Raw genomic sequence first — 21,914 nt, 5'->3', positions numbered from 1 at the left:
AGGGCCATAAAAGGCATATGTGCATACCTGTAACCAAAGCAAACTGAAACAGGGCAGAGGGAAAAAGAAAGTTATGTTTGTAAATGGGAAGTTCTGAGAGCTCATCAACTAATCAAATAGTTACACTTCTTGTTCTGGAAACTGAAGCTTGCTAGAAAAGAACATGAACTATGGCAAGTAATTTGGGAATGAGGGGGAGGATTGACTACCAACTAGCCAATAACATAAATAACAAATTTGTAGATGTATTGGAAGCAAGAAGCTTCTTATGGACAACCAGCCTGTTTATGGAGATGAGAGAGCAATTAGGGAAAACGAGAACTGTGCTAAATCAACCCAATATCTGTTTGTGCAAAAAAGAAGGCAATCTTTTGAGTGACACTTGTATATGAGAGCCACTTGATTCACAAATCAGGAAAGGTTTTTTTTCCTTAATTCAGCTGATGCAATCAAAATGACCTCTTTATATCACAATGTGCATCGGAATTTTCTGCTGTGGCAGAAAACTCTGTGGTTACAACAGTGATGATACCAAATGGAAGTGTGTGTGTGTGTGCGTAACAGGTGGGAAAATCAGTCCTTTCTTTGAAAAAGGAAGAAATCAGTGAACTCCATCTCCCTGTCCTCTCCTTTACATGAACACTTGCTTATTCCTCTGTGAAGCGTAGTAAGGTAAAGAAGCACGGTCCCACTGTTTACAAACGGAACGATCTCAACAGCATAGGCAACTTTCCCTTTGTTAATATGGCTTTGATTTGACTGAGTTACAAGCCTTAGAAAACCACGTACTCAGCATGCACTTCAGGGTTTTGTTTCTTCCTTCAAAGCTTGTGAAGGGGGCAGCCAAGAGGATTTGCTGCAAACACCTGAGTAGCTATAGAGCACGAAACTAGAGAAAGATACTGCTTTGAAGCAGCAGGGACACATGTGGCTGGAAAAAGAACAGAGGAGCTGGTAAAGCGCTTAAGGCCTAAGAAAAGTTTCTGGGTGTTTTGCGATATGTGCGACTGAGACTCCAGTTCCTAGGACCCGCTGTCTCTGCTCCTCCAGGTTGTTTCCAAAGAACCAAGAGAGGTTTCTGCAGACTGAGTAGGGGGCGGGTATGAGAGCAGACCCTGAGGTACGCTGGCACTACTTACCCTCCTCTTGAGTGAAAAGGCTCAGGGGACAGGGAGTAAAACACGCTGTTGTTTCTCCATATGACGTTGCAGGCGGTGCAGTTTACCAGTGATGTGACCACGGTTTTGCAAGCAGCATTGCTTTGAAGTCTTAACAAACGGCAGGCCAAGGACTTGCTGTTCCTGAAGGAGATATGCCCCCTAGATCTGAGACTATACAAAAGCATGCCATCTCCTCTTGGACTGCACAGTTTGTGAAACAGTGCATGCCTATCTAACTGCAATCACATCTGAAATGAGAGGTCAAGGGAAGGCTGGATCTGCTTCCTTAACTACATAATTTTTTGAATTAGCATTGCTAATTATGCAGCCTTATGAATCAGTAATTTTTTATTTTTTTTTTGTATGGGAGCTCTGTTGCATTTCCTCTGGCATTTTACAATGAAGCTGGTTAATACTTCCGATTACTCAAAGGCACCTATTTAGTTCTAGTGTCAGCCAAGACAGATTATGATGAACTTGGTTATCTGGTTCTTTACTGAGCTGCTACTGCATTGCCACATCTTTCAACGCTGTTCAGAGCGAGCGGGGAACACGTTTTTTCCTTTTTTGCACAGGAATAAGGATCGCAAAGGTTGCAGACAGTGGAAGATCAGACATACAGTGTATAATGTAACATTGCTTGTGCTTTGATTAGTTAGTGGTTTGAAATTCAAATTTAATTTTTGATCCCAACAATTTTTCTTACTGGCTGACATGTACTGACAGGGCACCCGTTCATCTAAAGAATATAAATCTCCAAGTTAATTTATTTCCAAAAGAGGAACATGGAGGACCTGCCTCCCCTCTGTTACCCTCCACATCAGCACGCAGCACGTAAACGTATTGCCCCTGTGCTGATGGAACAGACTGCATGAGGTAAGTGCCTGTGAGGTGCTTTGTGCTGTAAAGGACCTTTAGTCCTTTACAGAGATTGCAGCACGCTGAATGTTAAGCAGGTCTAAAGCACTCTGTGACAAACTAACTGTGTAATTGAGTGGAAAGCAGGAACTCAGGCGTGCACAATGTAAAGGAGTACTACCAGGTGGTTCTCCTACAGTAACTGTGGCAAAGAGCTCTCTGCAGCCAAGCTACAGGCCAGAGTCCACAGCCAGTAAATCACAATATCAAACCGATACGTGTTTGCATTTCTATAGTCTGCTTAAATTCTGTAGCTTTTGTGGCTCACCTGTGTGTGATTTTTTTAATAGTTTCAATCTCAAGAACTGTAGTCTGCAGCACCTGTTAGTTATCAAATTGAGGGCATATGCCATAAACAGAAAGCGGGAACTAGATGTGGTTATAAAGAAACCAGACAAATAATAATTAATGAGATAGTATGAATAGAAACAGTATTTATTTCCTTTTGTAAGCATGCCCTTCTAATGCATCATCCACTGCAGGGGGCGTCTCTTTGGACAGGCTTTATTCTATACGATAGATTCTCCTATTTTCTACAGGATGAACAGACAGCCTGTCTCGTGGAATCCTCTCTTCCAGTTAACAGGTGCACATGTACAGGTAGTGCCCTTGAGGTGGTAGCCACTGCTTCTTAAACAGAAACCCCAAAACAGAAAAAAAGAAAACTATGTAATATTGGAAAAACACTTAATGCAAAGGCAGGGTTACTAGGAAATGTCTAGCATTTCCAACATGCAAACAGGTCTAGCCCCTGGCGCAATCAAGCACCAGACAGTGGAAACTGCTTGAGCTGGTACTGCCATTGAAAGGAACATCTTGAAACCACGGCCTAACTTATGGTTTCTGTAATGCAAGGAGCGTTCTCCCTTTTTTGGAAAAAAAATAAGGAGGCAGTTGTGTGTTTTCCTTTCCTGTCTCCCACTGAGCAGCCCTTCCCAGTAAGGCTAATTTGCATGCAGCGCTCTGGTACCTGGCTTCTTTCCTTTTAGGCTGCGCGATGCCCTTCTCTCATAGAGAAGCTGTCTGCGACGATTCTTACATCGCCTGGTTACTTTGTCCTTTTCCTTTGCTCTCCCAAATATTTCCCTTATTTGGGTACCGCTGGCTTCTGTTTCCTCTTCTCCTTCCGCTAGGCCCCTAGCAGAGGCAGTAGGACTAGCTGTTCTTTATTTCCAGCTGGTTTATAGGTCTTTTGCTTTATCTGCTCATGAAAGTGTCTGCATGCCAGCTGTAGCAACAGTTGAAAACAAGGAAAAATCATCACTCTGTGACTAACTTATTTCTCTGTGGACAGTCAGCAAGTTCTCACTGGGCTTAAGTGGTCAATGATCTGCTGTTTGAGAACTTTCCAGACCACAAAGGATCTTCTTAGATAACATTTCACTGTGAGAAGCGTAAGGTTGCATTAACAAGTGGATTTGCATTTCCTTCTTGGTGCAAGGGGGAAGGAATACGTGCTCAGATGTATTTAGAGGAACAACTCTGATTCAGTAGAAAGGGCAGGCACAGACCTTGATTATGGCAGGAATGTAGCTATCGCATGTGAACATGATTGGGAAGGAACCAAATATTTAACACAAAGTTAACCACGAGTGTGGCTCATTGGTGTAGATCGAGTTTGTGATTAAAGTCTGTTAAAAGAGCAAACCAGAAGTTCCACTAAACCGAGTTGCAGACTGTTCTCATGCTTTTTCATGCTGTTCTCAGTCCTTGAAATCTTTACAGAACATCTTTTAGACTAATCAGAGCCTGCTTTGTCTTCATGTTCTCCTGTGCCTTCTGATCCTGTCTCTTGGTCTACATAAGGGGCTGAACACTACATAATGGTCTTAGAATGCAACTAAAGGGAAGTTAAGCATTACATACGCTTTTCCTCCTTTTCAGTATGAAATAATCAGTATCTGGATAGAAATCAGATTTTTAGGAGCCCAGACTGAGCACAATCCTTTCTCTCTCAAAGATCAAATAAACACATATATGTTATGTACACATACACAGACACGCATGTTTTGGTAAAAGTTAATAACAGGAGTTGGGTCCTTCTGTTAAATTTGTAGTCAGTACAGCATGTTCCATTCACTTTGAAAGGTTCTACCAGTCTGAGAGAAATTTCTTGTATTCCATGTAACAACACGGTTGTAGCGATGACATCTGAGGATATAAATATGGACGACGTCCGTTGCAAGAGGGAGTATATTTGAATTGACCTCTTTGGTTAGCTGGAAAGCAAGCAAATACTGCGGCATAAGAAAGGCACACGATGTTGGAAAACACTATCCCATCCCCTGGCAGCTGCTTTGATGAGCAAACCACCCCAACCTACACCTATCCCTCTCCCAAGTGAGGCCGTTAGCAACAGAATCCAGACTTCCAAGGAACTAGAAAACTGCAAATATGAGAATTGGCAGAGGATTTGGATAAACACTTTTGCACTGAAAATCTGTTGCAAATGTGACTGCAGGGCTCTACGCAATGCAATGTCTGACGGAATTCTTGTGGGGACAAGACTCAGTCCCGTGGAGGTTTGAGCCTGCAACTCATTCTGATTCCAGGGTCTAGGCTCCAGTTCATCAAAGAATCTTAAGAATTTAGTTGCTTTGATGTGAATGGTTTAGGCTCATGCTGAAGTAAAGCTCCTGCTTACGTGCTTTTCTGAACTAGCATCCTAGGTAGGGGCTAAAGAAAGATGAAATTAATTTGTCAGACTAAGTTGCACTGTGTATTGCCCTGGCCATCTTGCAGTTTTCCTCTTGCAGCTAAACTAGGTAACGGAAACAGCTTCTAGAAGCTTACTCATGTCAACTCATTTAAGGGATAAGTAAACAAAATAACTAGATTAAGATTTCAATCAAGTAAATACTGAAAGTTTCTACGAAACACAGACTCTTTAATATTGGGTTGGGGGTTTCTGGTCAGATTATTGAAGTTTGTATCTGCCTCAGCATATTCTGGATCACTTTGGTGTTACACAAATAAACTCAATGCTCCGCCTGGCAAATCCTCTGATCACTTCAACCGTGACAACACAATGCAATCTTGGTTTCGTAGCTTAAAATAATGTTCCTTGCTTTCATGTGCTGCTTCACGTTAACAGCTGCAAGTGGTAACAGTCTCTCCGAACCAGCACTGCTCCTGAGAGACTTGCCAGTAACACTTGTGTGTAAATACGTGAATACACTGGCTGTTAGTGCTGAGGTTCAGGAGGTCTGAGCTTTCTGGTTCAGGTCTCACTGCTTTCATTGCCTTGCACAGTAATTGGTGCCTTCAGCTCCTCTCTGCTTTCCTTTGTAAGTCCAAAAATCCCGGTAACTAAAGACAGCTCAATAGGCAACTTAAGTCAGTGTTTTTAAGGTGGTCGAGATCCTTGTGTTAGCATGCTGATCTCTGCAGCTAGTGCTTGCGTAAGAGGATGGTCATGGTTCAGAGGGGCTTGTGTGTGAGCAAGGGGCTCCCACAGAAAAAAAATAAGGATATTGTGGGTTTAGTCTATGTAAAGAGCCAGCATGGTGGGGACTGCCTGCCCTGGCACGGCCTGCCTGGGGTGGGCAGGAAGAGGAGGAGGAGGAGGAGGAGGAAGGCCCTTGCTCTGCCCCTGTCTGAGCCACCTGAATTGCCCGGCGGGCGAGCGCAGAGCAGGGCCGCGACAACCTGGAGTGCCGCCGCTCGCAGCAGGGCTGGGGTTCCCTACAGCCTCTGACTTCCTTCCTTGCAAGCTTGGGGAAGTAAGCTTGTCCAGCTTGAGCTTGCCCTAAAATCCCCCTTCTGGCCGTTTGCCTTTCTAAGTGCTAGAACAGTTCCAACCCCGTCAGGAGCGGGCAGGGAGCCCCCCGGGCGGCCCGGCCCGGCCCTGCGCGCTGGGCACCTGCCCCGGCCGCCCGCGGGCACCGGGCGCTGCCGGTGCGGCTGCACCCGGGCGGCGGCGGGAAGGAGGCGCTGCCCGCCGGCCCCGTCCCCGCTGGAAGCCGAGCGGGACGCGCCGCACCTTGTCCCTCTTCCAGGGAGCTGGGGGCGGGTGAACGCCCCGCTCCGGGCGGCGGAGCCCCGGCGAGCGGCAGCCCCGCGGCCGCTCCCGGCGCGGCGCCGGGCAGGGACGACTGAATCCGCCGCAACTTGTCGGCCGGCGGTAAACAGGAAGCCCCTCGGCGGGGCCGGGGCCGGGCCGAGGCGGGGCCTGGCGCGGCCGCCCGCCCTCCCGCCTCCCGCGCCGCGGAGCCGAGGGGCCGCACGGCTCGGCCCGGCCCGGCCCGCGGCGGCGGCGGCGTGCCCCGTCGAGGCGCCCGGGAAGGCGCCGAGAATGAAATTGCTGTGGAAAGCGAAAATGGTAACCGGGCGTCCCGTCCGCCCCTTGCCCTGCCCGCGGGGTGCCGGTGCCGGCGGGGTGGCCCGGGCGCGCCGCTCCCCGCAGCCTCGCCGGAGCCGCAGCGCGCTGCCGCCTCCCTGCTCGTCGCCGCTCGGAGCGATGCTGCCTTCCCCAGGAACCGTGAGCCCGTGCCTGGGGCCGGGAGGGTGCTCCGGAGGGGGGGAGTCCCCCACCCCCGGGAGAAGCGGGGACGCGGGGGCTCTGCCTGCGCTTTTGTCCGGGTAATCAGCTGGGGAACGAGGAGTCATTGCAGCACCTGTTCGCTTCAAGTTTGGAGGACGTTGCGCTACTTCTTTTTCTGTTATCCTTGTTATTTTTTTTAACCCGCTTTCTAGTGTTTGTGAGTTTTAAAGCCTCGACTCCGTAAAGTTTTTCGTAGCTTGGAATAATAGGTTTTGAAAAGCAAACCACCGGCTCTTTGGATCCGTCCTGTCAAAAGAAATAAAAGGTTGGTGTATTTTAAACTTCGAAGCTAACAAGCATTTAAAGGCTGCCTGCCTAAGTAATTCTGCAGTTTTAAAAAGTGCAATTCCTTCCATAAATGAAAGGCCAAAGAGATTAATTGCTTTGGGAAAGGGGGGAGGGGAGGGAAGAGAAGATTGCTAATCAAACCCAAACCGTTTCCTTAGAAAAGACTTTATACAACTATTTAAAGTACGTGCTAGTCTAGGAAAAACAGTTGAATGGGAAGTCAAGGTATCTTGATACCACAGGAGAGGACAGTTTGCCAAGAGTATCTCCAGAACATATCCTCAATCTGAAAGTATCCCGTATTGCTTTGATTGTTGTATTTACTTTGTGCAGCCCATCTTCTGCCCTCAGGTCTGTGTGAAGCAGTACAGCACCTGGGGTAGAGTGCGGTTAGCAGAGGAGTGAAAATGTTCTTTTTCTCTCTCTCTTTTTGTTTTGTTTTGTTTTGTTTTTTTTCCCCCTTTCTCCTTTCCCTGGCAGAGCGCAATTCAGGATGTGGATGAAGAGGTGGAAGAGGGAGCCGTTTTCCATGTCACCCTGAAACGAGTGCAGGTTCAGCACGCTGCCAAGGAAGGAGCAAACTGGATAGGCGTAAGTAAAGCTGGCGCGGTGGCGTTTTGGAAGGCTGCTCATGGGCTTTGGAGCCTGCTCCAGGGAGCTGAATTCCACACGAATCGCTAGGATAGTAACTTTTAGCACTGACTGCTCTCACTGTTGAAAAAACCCAAAACGCTGAAGTTGACTGCCTGGGTCATCTGAAATAACTCTCTCCTTGTGTTGACTCTTTTCTTGACATGCAGACAAGCTTTGACCAGTTGTGGCGAGGGGTCGGATGATACTTAGTGCAGGAGTAAGGATCTTAGCTTATGGCCTGAGAAGCTGAACATTTAGCAGTTGTTTCAGACTGGGCTATGGCTTGTTTCTGCTGCTAGGAACCTATCTCAGGTCTTCCAAATTAGTAGTCATAGTATTTTGACTAATGAAGATCTGTCGGAAGTTAGCGGAAACTTCCTGAGAAGTTAAGTGAATATAGGTTTGGGTCTTATTTTTGTAGTGCTTTCTCAGCTAGGTTAGAAATTACTTGTCTGCATGTCTGCAGGAATTCCAGCCCTGTACTGTTTGTCAAAGGTACATTTCAAAGCATGAAGGCTTTAGTGGTAAGTAGATTGAGCTTAAATGCACACGCACTCAATTTGGCATGCTGCCCAGTGCTTCACCTCTGTCAGGCCAAGTCCCCAGCTGATAGAAAATGTCCTCACTTCATTGGAATCAGTGCAGCTGTGGCAGTTTGAGCCAGATCTTCAGGAGCTGGCTCTAGCTTTCGTATTGTTTTGTTATGTTTCTATATTTTCTTCAGGATCAGAGGCAATGATGTAAGAACTTGGTTTGATGTAGTATCCAGATTGATGTTTTAAAGACTTTTAAAACTGCCCCGAGACTTACATCAAATCGTGTTCTTGTGAAGTTCCATGACATAAAGCAATGCAGCGGTGCTGAACCCACAGTCAAGAAAGATAAGCAAATTCTGTCCTGCATAGAGATAGTGCTTAGAAGCTCCCCTTCCTATGTTTCCAAGAAGTACATAGAGTTCCAGTCAGAACAGATAATTTCAAATCTGCTTCCTTCGAGTGTCAGATTTCCCACCTGTGCCTCCTGTTTTTCCCAGGAAAAAATAGTAGGAAGTATTTACGAGCTCCTGTAAATAGATCAGGCTAGAGAAAAAGGCATATTGGTAACTGGAATAAAAGTTTTAAGAGGAGTAGCAAGGCATTTGAATGACGTGGCTAGAAAGAGAAGGTTGTATGAGGTTCAGCTTACTCCCGAGGCTGTAAAGGCAGCCTATAGGGAGGCTGGCACCTGTGTGTTGAACCGGATGGTGCTATTGTCCATGAAGCAAAGACAGCAAAGCAGAAAAGACGGGTGAAAAATTTAGAGTTCTGTGGTGTTTGTTGGTCTTGAACTGACAGCCAGGTACCCATGAAATGAACCAAGGACAAGCTGAATCATAGCTTAGCCAGAAGCAGATAAGAACAGTAGAGCAGTGGCTGTAAAAGTAGATTAGCTGCTGAACACCTGAATTTCTGTTGCCAGGAGCAGTATGCTGACAGAGTATGAGTGGCGTCGGGAGAGGTGAACTCCAGTCAGTGGTTTTATGTAAATAGTAAACTGAAAAGTAAACAGTTAGTTGGCAGAGAAAGGAAAAAGCAGCAGGTAGAGAAGGAAGTGGAGAGATGGGGGGAATGTTTAAGAGGTGAGAGACTGAAAGAGATTTTGATTAGCTGAGGGATGGGACTGTGGAGGGCAAAAGGGGCAAGAGAAAGTGTATGATGTGGATGGGATCCACTGGACAAATGAAAGGATTAGAGGACGACGACGGGAAAGAAACTTCTGCATTTGTGAAATGATAGAAATGAGAATTGTTCAAGGGTTCCTTTGCAAGGAGGAACAAGGGCTGGAGAATTTGAGGAGCTGGGACTGCAGGTGTGGAATGAGATTGAATTGAAATACTGAAACTGCTTGACTGTGGAGGGGACACAGTTGAAGATAGGAGGGATGGAAAAAAGGCCTTTCTCTTGAAGATGCTTGGCCTGGTGGTTGTGTTTGTGCCGTATGCCAGTGGATGCATACACTGAAGATGAACCACAGCTAGGGGCTAGCAGAATGGGCCTTACGTTAGTGGAAAGAGAAAAGAAGGAATGGGGTAAGACAGTAAGGCAGGAAGAAAATGATTGACCATGTAAATAGCAAAGAGGCAAGTGAGGGGGTAGTTTAAGGCTACCTGGTTAGAGGAATGTTCTCAGCAACTGGCCAGAATTGTACCAAGGCAGTAGATACTAGTGCCGGCCAGTTCTTTCATCCAGTATGAGGTGATGCTGTGTCAGTGCGATTTGCCTTAAGTTCTGTAGAAAGGTAAGTAGAGTAGGTCTGTGAGATGCTTAGCTTTACAGTGGCACACTTGGAAACTGTGGAATGTGTTTGGTGAAGTCAAGTAAGGTAGGAAGTTCAGATAGTTGAATGTATGAGCTTGGAAGTTGGAGAGACCAAACTGCAAACACTACCTTGACTTCTAGTTTGAATAAGGGAAAAAACCTTTCAGACCAGGGTGCATGAATAATGATCTAAGAAAGATTTTATTTTTTTTTTTTAGGAGTTAGACTTTGAGAAATAGAGAAAAGCTCTTGTCAGCAGAGAAAGCTGTATCTAAGAGTTAAACTAAGAGTTGGTGAAGTCAAGCCTCACAAAGGAAGTGAACACAAACAGATCAAGTTTTGTCAGCCATATGAGAACAACAAAAGAATAAGTCTGCTTCCTAGAGAGAATGAGATAGGAATTAAAATTAATCTATATATAACCCAAAAAACCAAATGAATTTTTACCTGTTTTCTATAAGGATGACAAAGGTCAACCTAGAGGTTGATGGTAATGATGGCGCGTGGGGCTTTTTCATGTCTTCAAGCTTTGTCTCCGAGAGCTTAATGTGCCCATGCTGGGCATCTGGTAGTGTCCAGCCCCAAACTACCAAGGAACGGGTGTAAGAAATGATAGTCAAGCAGCAAGAAGTTTTAATTCATCGATCAAGTCAGAAATGCTGTTGTATGGCTGGAGAACAGCAGCGGTGCCTGTATTTGGCGTGGGGAAGGTGTGATTTAGGTGGGTAGGAGACAGGGATCTCATGAAGATAACTGCTCTGATTTAAAAAAGCTGTGGGCTTAAACTGTTTGAAAATCTGCTCATCTTGAATCTTGAAATCACTGAAAAAAATTAGGGATGATAAAATATTTTTAAGTACCTGTTGAAGAGGAGCTGCTGCTGCAGCTTTAATATGTGAAATAATATAAGCACGAACAATCCCTACAAGTCTCTTAAAATGATTTCTAGCAGTTTAATGTTTTGCTGACAAACTCAGTTTTAGATTTTCAGGGTTTGGTGTTGGTTTTTTGGTTTGCTTTGGTTTTTGGTGTGGGGTTTGTTTTTATTTTTTTTTTAACTTTCTCCCAGTATGATATCTTGGGGAAGTTGCAGTGTTGCAATTAGCAGAGAAATTTGTGCGCGTATCGTACTTGGGAGCAGATTCAGCCCTTGTTTGGTACACATTCACCTTAGTGAATGAGACGCCTTTACACACGCTGAGTAGAATATGGCCGTAAATCAGTACATCATGGTTTGGACAATCTGCTGGATAGAAAATTAATAGTTAAATACGGTGGTGCAGGCGTTCTTCCCTGTTTGAAAGTGGTTGCATTGTATAAGTGGTTATTGTCAAAAGTCTATTTTAATTGTACGATGAAAAGTCAGCAAGAAAATGTAGTGGTTTTTTTTCTCCTGAGCAAGTTTTGCTTCGGGAAAATTTGAATGGAGGCGGGCGATGTATAGCACCAATAACAAACAGTATTCTTATAGTGTTTCTGTAATGGTGATGCCATATATAATTCTATATGTACCTTTAAGTCAGGTGTATAACAGATTATACACCTTTATATCAGCCATGAGATCCACGGAACAAAGTTTTTCAAGTTATTCTGGTGTAATTTCACTCATTCCCTGTGGGGTTGCGTTTGGGGTAACAGTGGGGTTTGGTGCAGTAGTACTGTGTGTTGCCTTGTCTATTTATAAGAGGTATGAATGGGTTCATGACACAAGCCCAAGTTGCCAGTCTGTTTGAGCAGATGTAAACCCACAGTGCTTCCAGAAATTCTTACAGCTTGCACCCAAGCTTGTGTTCCCTGCATCAGCCTGTGTGTTTCTGCAGCCGTGGGGTGAACTTGTGCGGGTTAAACCTGAGCCTACGAGGTGAAATAAAGGGCTCTGTTTTGGCTGGACCACTTTCCCAGCCCACTTGGCTGCAGCAGGTGGACAGAAAAGGGCCTCTGGGAATGGCTTCTTTCAGTGGCTTAAACTCAGGGTGAAATGGTGCCATTTTGCAGTTGAGATGTGGCTGCAAGTCTCCTAGGGCCTCTGCTTACCTACTGCATCTATACTCTTTACAGGCTGTTGACAGGTCTTTGTGTCTTGATGGTGCAAGATGATCCTGGCTCTTCCAGGCCTTCCTACAGACACAGAGGCACTTTTCTGCCAAAAATCTGTGCCTGGGCCCACTTCTTGTTAGAAAGCCCAGAACACTGTGGGATACTGCTGTTATTCCTGATTTTTCTTTTCCTGTCTGGTCTGTTTGTTTGGTTTTGGTTTTGGGGTTTTGTTTTTGTTTTTTAATACAGGAGGTTGTATTTTAATGTAGCAGTAAGAGTTTGTTGGACCTTGTTTAAGCTGGGAAATGAGATGTCCTCGTGCCAGAGTAGCAGGGCTTTAGACTAATATTAAAGACCTCTATCTTGTTTTAAACAAAAAAGGGTGTCTATTGTAAATAATTCAAAAGCAATGGAAGGTCGTGATGTAAATATGAAGTGGATGGGTGATCCGTTCCTAATTATTTTATGAATAGGTTAACTTTTTTCTTTGTGCTTTTGTCAATATACCAAGCCAGAGTTGGTAGTGACTCTAAGTCATTAAGATGCCGTCTTCATGTCCTCAGTCTAGTCCCAAGGTGTTGTGTTAATGTTGGAATATCGTTAGCCTTGTTGTTTCTAACTCATACCTTAGCAGGCAGTTTCTGGAGCAAAACGTCTGGTCAAACTGTCCATGAACTTCATATTCAGTCCTGGTGGTGGTTGGTCGGGATGAATTTGAGACACGTCAAGGAACCATGGAGAAACTCAGAATATGGATTGTCTTGTTACTTAGGGGAGCCTCTCAGTCTGTACAAATAACCGACTCGATATTCCAAACTCAGAAGAGCTGTTAAATTATAAACCGTTACTGTAAGGCTGTGAAATGTGACCTAATGATATGCTGTTACTGCGTGATCTCATGATACAGCAGAAGCTCTTACTAGGAGGGGAGGCTGTGATTCCGAAGAGAACCATCACAGCAGTCCCAGCTGAAGACATGCTGTGGGTGAGTATGTAAGGAGGAAATCTGCAGCGGAATAATGCTGCGATGAAAATGGTTGAACTCCTTAGTTTTTATCCTGAGGTTGCAGGAGACTTGATGATGCAAAGACTAAGTACTAGAGTGTTGTGTGTTCATGTCCAGTGCAAGTTTGTTTCCTGTAGTATTCTTCTACTGATATATCTAATCTAACCTAAGAAGATTTAAGATTCCCTCCCCCCCCCCTTGAAATATTTCATGACGGCTTGATTTCTCCTTTGCATAATGCCATTAATCCTAGCTAGGATTTGACTTTCTAAAGTCAGTGGAAGTGAATAAAAGTAACTACTTCAAAAAGGTATTTCATTCGTTCAGATGATCTTCCAATAGTTTATTAACATAAATCATAGTGATGTCTGGGGATTTTTGACAGGATTTTTCATTTCACTCATGGTTGCGGACACTCGAATGGGCTCAAGCCATTTCTTTCTCTCAAGGAAAATTACTTTTTTGTTACTGGAGTTCCATTAGTGCTGGTGATATGTGATTATGCACGTCATGTAACTGTGACTGAGGTAAAAGAGCAGGTGTGTCACGGCATGTTTTCCTCAAGCTGAGGATGCAGTCCATCAGTCAGTTTGGTCCCCATTAAACAGCAGCAACAGAAAGAGAACTGTACACCTCCCCATGCTGCCTCTGTAGTTCGGCCTTTCTTAGGTTAGTGATCTGAACATTCCTTCCCAGAGACAGTCAACTCAAGAGGTAGAGGGAAATCTTCTGTTTGATTGCTCTTGTTGATGTATTTGATTTATAATCTCATTTTAAAGTTTTTATCCCACATACTTAACAAATCAGTATTTAAAGTAGTCACAAAAATAATTTTCTGAACCGTCCTCTAAATAATGGCAGAATTGAAGGGAATGTTTCTAGTTATTTCAGACTTAAACCAGTCTGTAAGCATGACAACCAAATGCTGTCTAAGCCCCTCCCCCCAACACCAAACCCTAAATTTGTTGACAAATCTTGTGCCAAATGAAAACTGTAAGAGAAGATGGAAATGTTCTAATGGTAAGTTTGCAAGATGACGTTGGCACCCTCCTTGCAAAAGTATCATGAAATGTTTCACATCCAGATGTGTTCATGACCTTGGGTTCTGTGTGGCAACCCAAAGTTGGTATTTTCAGAAAGGGAATCACAAGTGCTGATGCCAAAGTTGTGGTCAGTTTTCATGTTTATTCAGAAGTTAATGGGGCACTGAGTTACCACTATTGTTCCTCCCAGTAATAATATTATTTGTGGTGTGATGGATTTTCTTTTAGATGATAATATCTGATGGGATCATAAGCCAACTTAATAGCAGTTGGACTGTAAAAGATTGTGTGGAGCGTAGAAGTTATCTTCAAGATAAACTTACTGAAAACCTCTGCTATTCGATACGGCATTTGGTGTTCATTTAGCCAAAAGTGACAAAATCACGTAGTAACTAAAGATGGAGTATTGAGGTGAAAGATGGAATTTAATCTTTGTTTCATTGTGAAAGCTGTGTCCGGGATCTGGCTTCTGTCTGATTTTTGTGATTGTTTTGTTTCAACTTTGTAGGCTGGAGGGGACGAGTTCCCTCCAGAACATACTGTCAGCCAGTATGAAACCTGCAAAATCCGGACAATAAAAGCTGGGACTCTGGACAGACTTGTGAAGAATCTTCTGACAGCTTTTGGAGACAGGGATTTCACCTACACCAGTATATTTCTGTCTACATACCGTGCCTTTGCTTCTGCTAAGGAAGTACTGGAAATTCTTGAGAGGTAAGAGCCAGTATACAGTGGGAACTGAGCCATCATTTACATGATAGGGGGATGTGCTCAGCAATTTCTCCCATTACTTTTAGAGGACATGGACTTAATAACCCAATGGAAAGATATCAAGAGTCCTGCAAAATTCAGAATTTCAGCATAAAGATAAAATGTGTAAATGCATGCTGCCCACATCCCAGCTGTCATTAAAGCGTAGTCATCAGGCAGCAAAAGTGTGCCGTGTCTGACTGCTAAGGATCCAAACTAGGACCAACGCAAGAAAATTAGTACAGCTTCCCTCTACCCACCCCTCAAAAAAAAAAAAAGAATGCATGGGCTGCAAAGTCATACCTAGAATAGATTAGTATGTTTTTCTGGATACTGATATTTTTGGACCTACACTCTCCTGTTTGGGAGCTGCTGATTTGAGACAGGGATTGTACAAACATAAGAAAGAATTCAATGTCCCCTTCTAGTACTTCACGTGAACATGCAGTCATAAGTATTTGCAGACAGCAGAAGAACTGGATGATATTCTAGGAATAGCTTAGGGTAAGACTGTTAAATCACATCTGCTGTATCTGTATAAATGCTTAGAACCCACAAGATTAGTTTTCTCACACTGAATTCTAATTGGGACATGATTAGATCGGAGGTGATCTTATTTTGGGAGGAGAATATTTACTGCATTTTCCCAGTCAAGTTTGTGTAGATTATATTTACTTTAAAGAGGAGCTGACTTGCCAAGTGACAGTGTGTCGTGAGAGTGTCTTGCTTCCTAAGCCTGTAAATTGCCAGAGAGGCACAGATTTATCAGAGGAGCCAATAGCTGTGTGCATATAGATTGTCCCTTTTAGCCAGTAACATTTTGTGTATGATTTATTTTACTGACTTTTATAAAAGACACATTTTTAACAGAAAAAGTTGGAATAAATAAATAGTGAGTTGAATTGAATGGAATTTTTCTTTGAATTGCAAACGCTATCTGTACAGACCTGGGATTCTTGCATGTGAAGCCTTAGACTGATACTTCCACCTCTTCTTTTTGTCCTTTGAAACATTTTGGATGACTTTGTTAAGAGTTCTGACATGAACCTCCTGGACACAAACTGGCAGCCCGCTAGGTGTTCTCTACCTGATGTTACGAGGATGTTGTAGCACAAGCACTTAAAGATGCACTTACTCTCCTCTGACTGTTCAGATTAATTTCAGGTGCCTGACACCCTTAGTTGGGCACAGAATGCGTAAAATCAGCTTGCCTTATTCTGGACTGTGCGTAATTGTCCGCTTTCATTCATGAAAGCTGGCTGTAAGGAACCATGAACTCCGTTATGGAGCTGTATGTCTGAAACAGGGGGCACTGCCGTTGAGAATGAAGGGCATAATCCTGCCTTCGAGGCACATGCGCTGCCTGTGTAGGTGAGAGATTTTGCTTTGCACTTTTGGAGTCGTGCCCATGGTTTCCTCTTTCCCAGTGGTAATTTTCAGAGTGCCGTGGGCCCTTCCCACTCGTGACAAGTGTGTCAGTAGTTTTGGCACAAGTGGGCACTTGTCACCTCAAGAACTTTGTGAGAAATCCCTCTTGGAGTAGGAAGAAATGGCAACTACTAGAGAAAGAGAAGCTGCGTTGGAGAAAGTGGTTGTGTTGCAGCCTCATTGCGCCCTGGAATATTGCTCTGGGCAAGGATGGAGTGCAAACAGGCAGAAAGGGTCTTGGACCTGTGAGCAAGGAAAATGTTTTGGTTGATTCCTCCTGTGTGCAGGCTGCTTCATGTAAGTGAACTGTCTGTCTCTTGAGGACTTGTTTCCTCCTAAGTGAAATAATCTTCAAGCTCCTTAGTTTTGCCCAAGTGTTAGATTCCATATTTGTAGTTTGAGCTTTTTAGTTGTTGATGAGACTTGTGTATGAATTATGCTATTTAGGATTTTGCTTTTATTCAGTAGGAGTTCCTCTAAACACCCGTCTCATTTTTTCAGGTGCGGAAACCCAGAGCCCTCAAGCTGTGAAGAGGATGTAAGCCAGGATTCCTCTGAATCCAAACCAGTCCTGGGGACGTAAGTGTGTTTCTTCACTGTTATTTTGCACAGGAAGCCCCAGTCAGGATTCGGTACTGGGGGAGGCTGTGGGCAGCATAGATGTTGCTTCCTTTGAAATTTCAGAGCACTGTTGGCTTGCTTAAAGAGGCTTGTGTAAAGGCCACATATCACCGGTCTGGTAAGATATCCAGCCCTATAACGCAGAGATCTTTCTGTCAGGGAAATTGTCTCAGAATTCAACATGAGACGAACACATCTAGGCCAAGAGTTAGTTGATTCAACAAAGGAGGAGTGTTTGTTTCCCCTGCACTTTTTTGGTGGTAAATGGTTATGGCTCGTGACTGATTTCATTGTGCATGACAGCAGTGTCTGCAGACCGAAGCTGGGGTTGTTTCAGGCAGCGTGTGTATGCGTGTTTCTTTGCCACTAGTGCCCCTGTGATCTACAGTGTTGCTTTTAGAGTGAGATTTAGATTCTGAAGTCATCCGAATTTGCAAGAAAAAGAGCAAAGCTGTTTTGAAGTGCAGTTAAAGGGGTGAAAAAGGGGTTTTCTTATCCTCCTAGCACCATATGAACGTGGATTTTATCTGTAGATGTCGGGTGTAAAAATGTGCCTTAGGTCTTCAGCATTTGTTCTTTGACAGCGGTGTGATCTGTGGTTTGCATGCATTGTGGTGGTGAAGAGTAGCTGCAACGTTATATTTGATTACAGTATGAAGATGCTCTATTCTTGTCAGCGTTACTGAGGATTGTTTTTCTATGAATGTCTCAGCTTCCACCAGTTAAGAAGACCTTAGTTTTTTTTATCAGTGCACTGACTTCTCAAGGCGTCACTGAAGAAGAAGCCTTTAGCTTCCTTTTGTTTTGAGGTGGAAGAAAAATGTGGAACTCTTCTGTCATGTCCACATGTCACACAGTCCCATCAAGACTGAGAAATACGCTGCACTGTTTTAATTCCTGAGATTCAGGCAGACTGTCGATTCAATTCTGTTCTACAATACCGAGCGTGGTCTTCCCACTGCTTACCTCCCTGCTTTTCTGATGGCTTGTGTGTTGGGATTAGGGGGGTTTTGAGTCTGGCTTAAAAGGGTTCAAGCATCCCCAGTCCAGAACTGTGCCGTTAACATACTGAACACCTTCCTGTCCTCCGTTGTCTGAATGGATTGGTTGGACAGTGAGGTCGCTTTGCCTTCCGTCACTCACGCAGCAACTGTTTTGCTTAAGCACCAGAGATAAATTGGTAAAAGCTCCTTGGCTGTGAGCATTTCAGTAGCTGTCTCTGACAAGAAGAGATGTAGAGCTTAATTAATGTCTGTAAATGACACAGGACTCTCCGAGGCTTTAGTTAGAAACACATGTTATCGCTTGTTAGGTTTGGGTTTTTTTAGCACTTAGCAAGGACAGCAAGCTAGAAGCTCTACTGATTTGGGCTGTTCCTCTTGCCCCATGAGACTCAACGTGGGAGCTCAATTCTCTGATTTTTTTTCCTGGCTGCTGTGACAGAGAGCTATCAGTATTTTCCTCCCCTTTGCCATGAGAAGTCATCAAAGAACAGCTGGTAGTTAAAAATTCATCACAAGCACCAAGAAGGCAGTGTTCTGTAATGGGTAGAGGCAGTAGTAGGCAGCCAGCAGGTTCCCACACTGCCATGCAAAATGAGCTCCAGGGTCTCTTCCAGCTTTGGGCAACCCATTTGACTTTCCCCTTTCCCAGTCAGTCCAGGCACAGAATATGAGCTACAGCAGTACCCTTCCTGCAGAATAGATGAAGCATTTGTACTGGGGATGAGGAGAATAATTTCACCAGTGTAAATCAGGTTGGGATTAGTCCCCCAACTGCCGTGTCATGGACCCAAAGGAGCTTGGTTATGAGATGGAGAACACTCAGTGTGTTTATGTATCTCAGAATAGACCTGCAAGTCCCGTGCCAGGGCTTGAGTGCGCTTGTGGCACAGCCTCGTTTGAGAGCCTTGTGGGAGCTCATTGTCTACATGTGAAATCTGTGTTCATATTTGAACTCCTCTCGTGATCTCGTAACTTGAGGAAGGAGAGGTCCTCCTGGTATGCTTGTCCATTTTGCAGCTATTAACAGGATAGACCTGAGCCACTATATCTGTCTTTTTGAGGATTTGAACTTTAAAAGCCAAGTGCCTGGTTGTCAGGAGCACAGAGTACAGATGTTCTTTGAGCTGACACATCAGTGTGTCTGGCTGGATGCTTGTGGTCAGAGGTTTTTACTGAGAGCATGGCCCTTCATGGAATATCAGTGGGAGTGTGGGATACCGTTATTGCACGAGGGTTTTGTGAAGTGGGGTTATTGGAACAGGTATCAGGGAAGGTTTCTGTAGATGTGAAAAATACGGCCATTGGAGGGCTAAGCTCTCACAGCTAACTACAGAGCGCGGCCCTAAGCGTTTGGTGAAGTGGATAGGACCTGCTGCAAACCAGGGCTGTTGTCACTTGGTCATCTCAGCTGTTTTTCTGATGGCAGTGGAGCTCATGAGATCGGCTTCTCTAGAAGACGGTTTCTTCTTTCCTGAACATCTTCCCCCGCTTTCCCTGACAGCAATACCTGTAAGTCACCACCCCTCGTGCCCGCAGCAGCACTTATGACTCCATGATGTACAGAATCAGTTGTTCTGGCCTATAGTAATCAGAACAGAGGAGTAGCGTAAGAACTCCTAGCTTTTGATTTTGGCTCTCCCGCTTAGGTAGGTAAGGAACAAGGCACGGATAAGCCATCTGTGCTTTTCTTTTGTGTCAGGAAAGGGGTATGATCCTACTTGCTTTGTAGGGACGTTATGTGGCTCAATTAATAGCGATGTTGAAATGCCTAAGTGCCAGTCCTGCTGTGATTGTGATAATAGCTGTGGTTGCTCAAGTGCAGTAACTTTGCAGCCAGGTAAGAAGTCAGACGAGGAAAGAGCAGCCACCCTGGGGAGCAGACCGTACAGTTAGATTTACTACCGTGAGCTTTACCTCTCAGTCTGTACTAATTCTGACATAGAGCACGGGGAGCAATACAAATTGACAGTGCACGTATCCAAGAATGTAAAACTGTTGAGGAATTCATTCTTCTGAACGGGTAATTCTTCCTATACCCTCAGTTTTGGATTCTATGTTTCGGGCACAGGTATCTTTGAAGAATAAAATACGAAAGGACAGCAAGTTTGTGGGGGTGCTAGTAACTTTAAAGAGGAGCTGACTTGCCAAGTGACAGTGTGTCGTGAGAGTGTCTTGCTTCCTAAGCCTGTAAATTGCCAAAGAGGCACAGATTTATCAGAGGAGCCAATAGCTGTGTGCATATAGATTGTCCCTTTTAGCCAGTAATATTTTGTGTATGATTTATTTTACTGACTTTTATAAAAGACACGTTTTTAACAGAAAAAGTTGGAATAAATAAATAGTGAGTTGAATTGAATGGAATTTTTCTTTGAATTGCAAACGCTATCTGTACAGACCTGGGATTCTTGCGTGTGAAGCCTTAGACTGATACTTCCACCTCTTCTTTTTGTCCTTTGAAACATTTTGGATGACTTGGTTCATGTCAGAACTCTTAACATCCTGGACACAAACTGGCAGCCCGCTAGGTGTTCTCTATCTGATGTTACGAGGATGTTGTAGCACAAGCACTTAAAGATGCACTTACTCTCCTCTGACTGTTCAGATTAATTTCAGGTGCCTGACACCCTTAGTTGGGCACAGAATGCGTAAAATCAGCTTGCCTTATTCTGGACTGTGCGTAATTGTCCGCTTTCATTCATGAAAGCTGGCTGTAAGGAACCATGAACTCCGTTATGGAGCTGTATGTCTGAAACAGGGGGCACTGCCGTTGAGAATGAAGGGCATAATCCTGCCTTCGAGGCACATGCGCTGCCTGTGTAGGTGAGAGATTTTGCTTTGCACTTTTGGAGTCGTGCCCATGGTTTCCTCTTTCCCAGTGGTAATTTTCAGAGTGCCGTGGGCCCTTCCCACTCGTGACAAGTGTGTCAGTAGTTTTGGCACAAGTGGGCACTTGTCACCTCGAGAACTTTGTGGGAAATCCCTCTTGGAGTAGGAAGAAATGGCAACTACTAGAGAAAGAGAAGCTGCGTTGGAGAAAGTGGTTGTGTTGCAGCCTCATTGCGCCCTGGAATATTGCTCTGGGCAAGGATGGAGTGCAAACAGGCAGAAAGGGTCTTGGACCTGTGAGCAAGGAAAATGTTTTGGTTGATTCCTCCTGTGTGCAGGCTGCTTCATGTAAGTGAACTGTCTGTCTCTTGAGGACTTGTTTCCTCCTAAGTGAAATAATCTTCAAGCTCCTTAGTTTTGCCCAAGTGTTAGATTCCATATTTGTAGTTTGAGCTTTTTAGTTGTTGATGAGACTTGTATATGAATTATGCTATTTAGGATTTTGCTTTTATTCAGTAGGAGTTCCTCTAAACACCCGTCTCATTTTTTCAGGTGCGGAAACCCAGAGCCCTCAGGCTGTGAAGAAGATGTAAGCCAGGATTCCTCTGAATCCAAACCAGTCCTGGGGACGTAAGTGTGTTTCTTCACTGTTATTTTGCACAGGAAGCCCCAGTCAGGATTCGGTACTGGGGGAGGCTGTGGGCAGCATAGATGTTGCTTCCTTTGAAATTTCAGAGCACTGTTGGCTTGCTTAAAGAGGCTTGTGTAAAGGCCACATATCACCGGTCTGGTAAGATATCCAGCCCTATAACGCAGAGATCTTTCTGTCAGGGAAATTGTCTCAGAATTCAACATGAGACGAACACATCTAGGCCAAGAGTTAGTTGATTCAACAAAGGAGGAGTGTTTGTTTCCCCTGCACTTTTTTGGTGGTAAATGGTTATGGCTCGTGACTGATTTCATTGTGCATGACAGCAGTGTCTGCAGACCGAAGCTGGGGTTGTTTCAGGCAGCGTGTGTATGCGTGTTTCTTTGCCACTAGTGCCCCTGTGATTTACAGTGTTGCTTTTAGAGTGAGATTTAGATTCTGAAGTCATCCGAATTTGCAAGAAAAAGAGCAAAGCTGTTTTGAAGTGCAGTTAAAGGGGTGAAAAAGGGGTTTTCTTATCCTCCTAGCACCATATGAACGTGGATTTTATCTGTAGATGTCGGGTGTAAAAATGTGCCTTAGGTCTTCAGCATTTGTTCTTTGACAGCGGTGTGATCTGTGGTTTGCATGCATTGTGGTGGTGAAGAGTAGCTGCAACGTTATATTTGATTACAGTATGAAGATGCTCTATTCTTGTCAGCGTTACTGAGG

General features: G+C 44.4%; 1 protein-coding gene across 1 annotated transcript in view; it reads left to right on the top strand.

The window, feature by feature from the left end:
* Positions 1-6,277: 6,277 nt before the first annotated feature.
* LOC141961000 (ral guanine nucleotide dissociation stimulator-like 1) overlaps positions 6,278-21,914 on the top strand; it is a 48,990-nt gene continuing 33,353 nt past the window's right edge. The window contains exons 1-4 of the mRNA XM_074907443.1: positions 6,278-6,399; positions 7,390-7,500; positions 14,434-14,639; positions 21,107-21,184. Of these exons, the coding sequence (XP_074763544.1) occupies positions 6,373-6,399; positions 7,390-7,500; positions 14,434-14,639; positions 21,107-21,184 (422 nt within the window). The 5' untranslated portion in view covers positions 6,278-6,372. The remainder of the gene's footprint in view (positions 6,400-7,389; positions 7,501-14,433; positions 14,640-21,106; positions 21,185-21,914) is intronic.

Source organism: Athene noctua, chromosome 5 (assembly GCF_965140245.1).
Source record: "Athene noctua chromosome 5, bAthNoc1.hap1.1, whole genome shotgun sequence".
Classification (NCBI taxonomy): domain Eukaryota; kingdom Metazoa; phylum Chordata; class Aves; order Strigiformes; family Strigidae; genus Athene; species Athene noctua.
This window is presented reverse-complemented; position numbering and strand designations above follow the sequence as displayed.